Source organism: Elaeis guineensis, chromosome 1, assembly GCF_000442705.2.
Source record: "Elaeis guineensis isolate ETL-2024a chromosome 1, EG11, whole genome shotgun sequence".
Taxonomy (NCBI): domain Eukaryota; kingdom Viridiplantae; phylum Streptophyta; class Magnoliopsida; order Arecales; family Arecaceae; genus Elaeis; species Elaeis guineensis.
Window position 1 is genome coordinate 183,156,164 of NC_025993.2, and position 9,542 is coordinate 183,165,705.

The following is a 9,542-nucleotide window of genomic DNA, read 5'->3' on the forward strand; positions in this document are numbered from 1 at the left end:
TCAGAATATTCTCTCTCTTCATGAATTTCTCTCTCTAGATACCTTATGAACTAGTGGAGGGTCCAGATGCTTAGGTAACCTTGATCTTGATTGACCCTGAGAGGGGTCTTGAAATTATAATATTAGGATTGGCATAATTTTTCATTGTCCTCAATCACCAATAATTTTTGACCCTGATTATGTAGAGATACAAAGATGTCGAGTAGAATATCTTGATTTTGAATTCGCAAATTATGGAGTTTATCGATTCCTGTATTGGACAATCATCGATAAAGATAAAAAATTTTTGGATACAAACACCAATATATATATATTTTTGTACTGCATGATTTTATTTCTCATGATCGATATTTATTTTATTATCACTAGTATGATTATTTGTATAATCTATATCATGTGTTTGTATCAAATAATGATGGTTTTTCAGATGGTTTGGATTGTGATATTGACTATTGAGATTTTTAAAAAGAATATAATATGATTCAATATTTTTTTGACATATTTAAGATTTAATAAATTGATGATCAAGAAAGAGATGTTTAGACTAGCTACATTAAACTGAGAATAACTCTGCCATGAATAGAAACGTGGTACTTGAGTTTACCACCATGGGCTGCAACATGGATATCTGAGATTGCTACCACGAACTGGAGCATAGCTATTATGATTTGTAGATACACACACATACACACACACACATATATACACATACACACACACAAATGTATATATGTGTGTGTGTGTATATATATGTATGTATGTATGTATATATGGATGTATGTATATGTATATACATATACATACATACATACATATGTATGTATGTATGTATGTGTGTGTGTGTGTGTCTCTGTGTGTGTCTCTGTGTGTGTGTGTATATATATATGTATGTATGTATGTATGTATATATATGTATATATGTATATACATATGTATGTGTGTGCGCGCGCGCGAGATTAAGGTAAGGTCTGTTCACTTCTATTTGGAAAATGAAAGTATGATACATAACATTTCAAAAGAAGAAATATATATACACAGACGCACACACATACACATTTCAGAATAGACCTTACCCTAATCTTTATTTCTGGAAAAAATAAGTCGTAGATCATTGTACCAGGCCATTGGCAATAAGTGTGGTTGAGAAGCATGAATTTCACTGGATGATTCGCTTAGGTTTAGCGAACATGAATTAATGAACATGCTAATTGAATCTGAAGAACGTCGAAAGATATGGTTTCCAAGGATGCTACTGGATAAGCATTCACAAGTTGAAAGAGAAGTTCATTTGCAAAAGCATCTTTAAGTACATTCCAGAAAATTAACAACTCCATCAAATCTAAAGAAATATGATGTCACAATGAAAATGAAGAACTCATACAATCAACATTTCCAATATGGTTCCATAAGAAATAGCTAAAAAAGTCTCCATCTACATATTAAAGAAAGACAGAGTTGTACCAAAAAAAAAAAAAGTGAGAGAACCTTATTGACTGGATCATCGCTTCTACTAACATCAATTAAAATAGAAATCCTGCAAGACAGAAAACAATAGATTTGTTATTTGTTTGGATGGCAATGATAAACTGTTGGAATTTTTTTACCGAATTCGTAAACATGTGCAACCTTTGGCATGGTGGAAATTTAGCATACCTCTAAAATCCCTGCCTTCTACAAGGAACCAGAATTAAGTTTCTTGATGCATCAAATGAAGGAAAAAACTTCCAGAAAGGTGAGAACCAAGAATCATCCGGTTACTTTCATATTTTCTCATATTGTGGATTATAAAATAAGAGTGCGTTTAAATTACTGAAGTACTAATAATATATTAGTAGCTTAAATTATATTTGAAGTTATAAAGTCATGAGTTATAAAAGAAGAGCTGTGCCAATGAACTCAATAATAATAAAAAAAATAGATGGATAAATCATGATTTGAACTTAAAGCAACACGAGAACTAGTGCATGTTCCTGTCTCATTTATGTAGTTGAAGAAACGTACTAAGTTTCAATCGTTGAATTGACGGGTTACGACCTTTTTTGCTAAAACAAAAGTGTTGGTAAAGTAGTCATAGGATCACAACCAGCAGTTATGGCAATCAGGGTCACCGGTTGTCCAAAGAACAGATCTTGAGTTTCTCCATGCTTTTTGGTCGAGTCCCTCCCTCTGTATCCATTAAATTTCTTTTGTAAACTGGATGACAGCCAAGGATGGTAATCAAGCCAGATCGGATATAAATACATCGGATAATATATATATATATATATATATATATATATATATATATATATATAGACACACACACAAGAGTCAAAAAAAAAAAATTTCTAATCTCAATCCAATCTGATTCTTATGCTGATCAGATTTTGAAATCTAAACATATCCTATTTAATAAATAAATTATCTAATCCGATCTATATAATTTATTTATCAGATAATTCAATAAAAAAAAATGAAGAGTGATCGATGAGAAATTTTCATTTTTATCGTAAGCTTTTTCAGACGGATCAACACTCAGATAGTCACAAAGCCGTAGGTCACCATCGTTTGAGGCTCCACCACTAGCATCTGGAGGTGATTGCCGCCAAGATGCTGAGGAGGCTGTTGTAAACCGTTCACGATCATAGATAGAGTTGATTAGGCCGGGGGGGTGACAGTTGTGCAGCCGATTGAAAAATTTAAATTTAAATTTGATCTATTTCAAAAATAAATTAAATAAATTAATTTATTTATAATTTAAATTTATTTAAATTAAATTTAAATTTATTTAAAATATATCGAATATGAATCAGATTGATCGATGGATAATATTTTATCATCTACAGCTTTTCTCATATGGGAAGAAAAAATAAATATAAATTCTGGCTTCGAAAAGTTAATGACGCAGTCCCGCCTTCCAGCAGAAGCCTTGTGGCAGGCAGTAATAATTAGACGGGTTACAAGAAGAACTGCTTGTCTCTCATGCCGAGACTAAGAAATGCATGCATGTTTTAAAACCCATTTTAGCGTCAGCTAGCACATGAATGCTATTCTTCGAGATGTCTGTAACCAAAACGTGACGCTTGCCAGATAGCGGACGGACCTAGTGTAATAACTCAGATTAAAAAAAAAAAAAAAAAAAAAAAACACAGAGAATATCGAAAGGAAGAAGACTTCCATTGAGAGTTTTCTTTCCACCGTAAAAAAGAGTGAGAAATCCGAATAAAAAATGGATTTCTCCTCTATAAAACCCCCTTTCCCCTCCCTTTAGGTCTTTATCACGGGATTTTGAGAGATTATTAAGAGTTTAGAGGGATTTTTTCCAAGATTTTTGTTGCGAGTTGTTTGAACAGGAAGAAAAGGAGTTCACCGGAGCTCTTCTCAACCGCCGGAGCAAGGTAAGCCCCTCCCCTTCTTCCTCTCCCTCTTCTCTTTCTCCCCTGGCCCAAAGCCTCACCGCCGGCCACCGTCTTCGCCGGAAAATCCATGAACAAGATAAATCCTTGTTTTGCTCTGTTTCAACCGGATTCTCTCTTCTTTTTTTCGGCCACCGGTGCCGCCGGTTGCGGCATCCCATCCCCGAGACCGGACCCCCATCTCCCTCTCTTCCTTCCCTGAAAATCTTGGCCGTCGATGACCGGCCAATGACCGGACAATAAAGAGAATAGGGACGGTCCCCTGTTTTTTTTTTTAGAACCTCTTCTCCCGCCGGTCAAGTCTTGCCGCCGGCGATTCCTTGCTCTCGGTTGTCGGTCGTCATTGCCGGATCTCCGGCCAAGCCGTCGGAGCCCGAGCCAGCCTCTATTTCTTTCCTTGTTTCAGCCTAGGGAGGCCGCGGGAAGAAAAGAAAAGAAGAAGGAAGAAGAAGAAGAGAAGAAAAGAAAAGAAAAAGGAAAAAGAAAAAGAAAAGAAAAAGGAAAAAGAAAAAGAAAAAAAAGAAAAGAAAAGAAAAGAAAGAGAGAAATAGAAAAATAAAAATAAAATAAAATAAAAAGAAGAAGAAGAGAGAAAAATTTTCTCTCTCCTCTCTATCTTCTCTCTCCAGTTTCTCTCTCTAGATTCTCTCTCTATTTTCTCTCTCTAGATCTTTCTCTCTTTTTGTGGATTTTATCTCTCTAGAATCTTTCTACTCTCTCTCTGATTTCATCACGGACCCTAGGATAAAATTGAGATGAAAATAAGATGATCAGAGGTTGCTCCGAAATTCGTGCAGTAGATCTGATCCCAGTCTGATCCTATTCGAAATTTGTAACACTTGATTCATATTGAGTCACCCTGATAGGACCTTTGATGATCTTGATCATGATTGCTTCATCTGAAGGATACGAAGATTTTTCTCTCCACTTTCTCTCTCTACTTTCTCTCTCTAGAATTTTCTCTCTCTTCATGAATTTTCTCTCTCTAGAAGTCTTATGGATCAGTGGAGGATCCAGATACATAGACAAGTCCTAATTTTGGTTAATCCTAAGAGAGGTCCTCGATCTATATTATTAGGATCGATTATCGATAATTTTCTCCATATATGATTTTTATATTTGATCAGGGTTACGAAGAGATGATTGTCTGCAAATGATATCGAGTGAAATATCTTGTTAGAGAAATTCATAAATCAAAGAAGAATATTGATTTTTGTGCTTGGATCAGTCACTGGTAAAGGTAAGAATTCCTGTACATGATCATCATTATATATTATTTTACCGTTAGTTTTATCTCATTGATTTTGCATCGTTAGATTTGAGATCGATGAATTTGTTATATCTGAGATATTGTTATTTATTTATGTGATTTTGAGCATGAGTATGCTATATCAATACAAATGTATCAGCGATTGATGGCATGATTATGTGTATGACATATTTATTGTACTGCAAAAGATGAATTGATTAATGAAGTTAAATATCATAATTTCATGAAAATGAAAAGAAAGAGAAATATGGTTTGGACTGGCCTTGTCATGTGGAATAGCTTGCCAGGAGCTTATGCCTGGGACAGCCCCCACAGGCTTATGTGTGGAAGAATATGATCCGAGAAAGATCATGAAGAATCTGATCCGAGAAAGATCATGAATGATTTGATCCGAGAAAGATCATGAATATTTCGATCCGAGGAAGATCACAGAAATCGATCCGAATAAAAGATCGTCGCATGATCCTGGTAGTCCAAAGCCAAAGCCAAAGCTTAAGCTAAAGCCAAAAAGAAAGGATTAAAGATGATGTGATAATAGAAGAAAATAGAAAGATAAGACATGAAACAATCGTTGAATAAAATTGTTTCACTTATTTAACATATGATGATGCATCTCTTTTGATAAAACAGATAATCTATAAATGTTTGCAGTATTCTGGACAGTGAACATCGACTTTTATGTGATATTGCCTATCATTATTTTCAGATTATATTATTATATTGGTGTGATATGGAAATTCTTACTGGGCTGTAAAGCTCACACCCCTTCATTTCCTTTTCTTCTCAGAGTTACAAGATGTCCATGGTTGGCTATGGTATGGATTTGTGAGTGAGCGGATGCATAGATAGAGTACCGTTGATACCTGATCAGAGGATGGAAGGAATGTTAATTGTAATTATGCAAGTTTTATGAATTATTATTGAAATAAATTATTATGGTTGATAAGGTTGTAATGATTTAATTTGGCCTTGCATATTCTTTAGGGTTTGCTCTAAAGAGTGAGCGGCCATCACGTATCCGACCTGAGTGTTGGATTCGGGGCGTGACACCTAGAGACCGTAGAATGGGGACTAACGGGGTACATGCAAGCAGGCAGTTCCGGAGCAAAGCATCATATATTTTAATGTAATTAGGTTTATTGATCGTCTTATCGGTGTTTTAGTGCATGAGGTGTTACAAGGGGTGGGTTGAGTTGCCCCATCCCGTCAACCAACTGATTTGTATGTGACCAAAAAAAAAAAAAAAAAAAAAAAAAACAGATATAGGAAAGATCAATCACCAGTACGACCAGCCGTATTTCATTTTCAAAGCTCTGTCAAGCTAGAGAAGCGAAAGAATTTTAGAATCAGTTTTCCGAACTTACTGCATCAAAAGTGCTAAAACTCAACCAGAATTTCAGTAATTAGTACATTCAAAAGGTTGGAGAAAAATAAAACATTTTATTCACCATAATTGCACAGAGTGCAATCTATAAATATTTCATAAAGCTATGCAAATCATAATACCTTAAATTGTATTATGTCAAACATGTGGCATGCTACAATTACAAGCTTAGTATATCCAATCACGCAAGAAGGTTATTCCTCCATAAGTAGAATCTTGAGGGATGGAAATAAAATGCAATAGAGGAGGAAGAAATGGAGAGAGTGAGTGACTTACAGGTACGGGTGATATGATTCAGCTTTAGTTTCTGAAGGGTGATCCTGCGCTGTAATTCATCAGGAAGTATCTCCAACCTGCAGCACAAACTGATGGTTAAGTCGGTGAGGCTGGGCATCGCCTCAACGTCCACTCTCCATACCTCTAAATTTGTCAGACTCGTTAATATCAAGTGTTGCAGTAGAGGAAAGCCATCAGCAGAGCATGACATCTTCTCCCCAACGTATGCATCCAATTTCAGTGCAAGAAGCTTGAGGTTTGGTAGGTTCTTCAGAACTGGCATTGGGTCTTGCTCCAACTTGGAATTTGTTAATACGAGTTTGGTGAGCTTTGGGGGGAATCGACCGCTATGTGGGAGCTGCATCTCTCTGAAAAACAACCGTCCCTCCAGATTCAATGAACGAAGCTGGCGCAGATGCGCAAAAAGGACATCCCCAGGGACTCCAGAGCTTTCCATAGTCAGAGTAAAGGAGACGAGGCTATCCATTTTTCCGAGTGCTTCTCCGAGTAATTTTTCAAACATTTTGTGTCTTGCCTCCTCGGTACAGCCTGGTGTGGCAACCCAATTTCTAATGAATCTTACGTCTGCACGGCTGCAAAAACAGATGGTATCCATGTGAGCTTCAAAGTCCGTGATTCGCAGAGTCTGCAAGTTCTTCTGATCACCAATTATCGGTGTGCTTGCAAAAATATAGCTATTAATATATACATGCCGCAGTGTCCGGATTTTCCAAAATGATTTCGGAAGCCAATAAATGTCCGTTTTTCTCACGTCCAGAGTCTGCAGATTCAAGAGACGCCCTATGGAGGATGGAAGTCTCTTCAAACCAGTGTTTTTCAATCCCAGGTATCGTAGATGAATCATCTTGCCGATCTGTTTCGGTAACTTCTTCAAACCTCTTGCTCCCTCCAAATCCAGCACCCTTAATAAGTATAGCCCTTTCAAAAATCTTCCCCGAGCAGCACTGCCTTTCAACGCTAAATTGAAGCCCAGCAAAGCACGGAGATGTGGTGAGAAAACAGCAACCTCGTTATTTATAACTTCGTGGAAAGCTGCACGATAACTCGTTATACCAGTAGATACTTGCCTGAGATCCATGTCGCTCCTGCAAACGTGAAGAAATTTATTATCCCTGGCGTCTGATAGGCCTACTTTACGTAACATATCATGGATGCGTACGCTCTTGATGCCCCCATGAGCCACGCTTCTCTCGACAACCTGGATCATGGACCTCTGGACCAACTCACCCAACCAATCCCTGGCGGTTTCTTCCAATGTCTTTTCCTGCTCTTGTGGTACTAAACCTTCGGCGATCCACAACCTAACTAATTTCGAAGCAGAGATGGTGAAGTAGTCCTTTGGAAATGCGGCAATGTACAGGAAACATAGTTTTAAATTATATTTCAAGTCTCTGTAACTTAAACCCAATATATCGAAGCACTTCTGCCCGGCTTCACTAGATTCCCAGTTCTTAGCTGCTCTCTGCCACGTATCACAAGGATGCCCTTTCAGATGTTCCCCGAGCGCCACCAGTGCAAGAGGAAGTCCACCACAGCTCTTTGCGAGCTCGTTGGCAAAGTCAGTGCAGGCACCTTGATTTGGGGGACATGCCTTGCTGCTGAAGAGCTCCAAACTGTGTGTGTAATTCAAAGGGTGCAGTTCATGTGGAGTAAACCATGGCTCGGCATGTCTTGCTACTTCACTGTTACGGGTAGTAAGCAGTATTCTGCTGCCATTGTTTCCATCGGGCAAGACTCGACGCATTCTTCTCCAAACATCCACAGACCATACATCATCCATCACAACCAAATACATTTTGTCTGTCAGGAAAACACGGAGCTGCTCTCTCACATCTTCTTCACCCATCCGCTCTAATAGTTGTGGTGTAATTATTCCTGCAGTTCCTTCTCTCCTTTTTCTTATTTCCATTAATTTTTCATTCAGATACTTCAGTAACCTAACAACTGAGTGGCCGCCCTGTGCTGGGTGGCGCATCCTTTCTGAGCCTCCTTCGAAATCAGAAAACTTAATGTCTGGGGATGCCTGAGAAACTGAAATCCAAACGAAGGCATCGAAATGTTCTCTAATTCTGGTGTCCTTGTAGATTTTCGTTGCAAGGATGGTCTTGCCAAGTCCACCCATACCCACTACAGAAATCACACATCGTCCTGTCTCGGTCGGATGAAGCAATTGACTCACTAATTTGTCCTTGTCGTCCTCCAAGTTTACCATGGGGATGTCACCATCAAGGCGAGAAAAGAATTGTCTGAGGGATTGCGAATTTTCATCCACTGCACTACTTTCACCCAGGTTATTGATGCCAAATGTGGCTCTGCTCTCAGTGATACCGCGGATCTTCTCACTTATTTTTTCAATTTTAGAACCAATTTTATGGAGGGTGATCAATTCACAAGGTTTGTGAGAGTACCTTGAAATGGAGCCCGTGAAGCCCCTCCTTTGGTGTCGCCTCTGGAGCACGTAGTTGATTTTGTCCATGACGTCTTCCATGTGATATGATACGCGTATTATTTCACTTATCCAGGTCTCCATTCTTGCATCTCTTCTCTTCCTTTCGGAATCTGCATCTTTGAGGAAGCCTTGCAACAACTGGAGCTGTGTCCTCATCCATTCGATCTGATCACTCACACCCCACAAGAAAATAGCTTCTTGCCCGAGATTGTTGGTAAAGCACTGAAAGCATGCTCTGAGAGCCGCAAACTCAGCCACCACTTCTGGCATCTCTCTTGCTCAGACGAAGAGGATTTTAGACGATGGTGGAATGTATAAGCCAAGAAAGAGAGGCTTTGATCTCTCTGAGAGAAGTTCTCAGCCCGGATGCCATCCGTCACTAATGGCCGTGGAATCTTCTCTACACAAAAAACTTTTTTTTTTTTTTTTTAATAATCAAACTACATATATATGAAAATTAATATAGGAAGTTCAATTACTTTAGCAACTCATCTTAATATTCAGACATTTTCACGTGCGTTCCAACGCTTCCGATTGTTCCCACTTTTCCAAGGCCATCACTGGAATTCATCGACCATGGGTTTCACGTTATGTGGTGCTTCGTTGCTCTCGAGGCTGGTTGAATGTCGGAGTTTTTAAGAGATGTGGTTTGAAGCTTAGAAAACTATAGATTTTTAAAAAAAAAAAAAATAGCTGAGCGCCAAATGCGGTATTACTATATCAGCTGGCCGAGAAATTATTAGTTTG

The 9,542-nt window shown here is 38.2% G+C and overlaps 1 protein-coding gene across 2 annotated transcripts; it reads right to left on the bottom strand.

Moving 5' to 3' along the window:
• Nucleotides 1–1,406: 1,406 nt before the first annotated feature.
• LOC140850882 (putative disease resistance RPP13-like protein 3) lies at nt 1,407–9,184 on the bottom strand. Of its 2 annotated transcripts, none has more exons than XM_073250911.1 (2): nt 6,326–9,184; nt 1,407–1,534 (listed from the first exon to the last, which is right to left on the bottom strand). In XM_073250911.1, coding segments are annotated over exons 1-2 (2,742 nt in total). In that variant the 5' UTR covers nt 9,066–9,184; the 3' UTR covers nt 1,407–1,532. The 2 variants fall into 2 exon arrangements, with proteins under 2 accessions (XP_073107012.1, XP_073107013.1); XM_073250912.1 differs by lacking the exon at nt 1,407–1,534 and having other exon boundaries at nt 6,313–6,402; nt 6,468–9,184.
• Between the last annotated feature and the right edge of the window lie 358 nt (nt 9,185–9,542).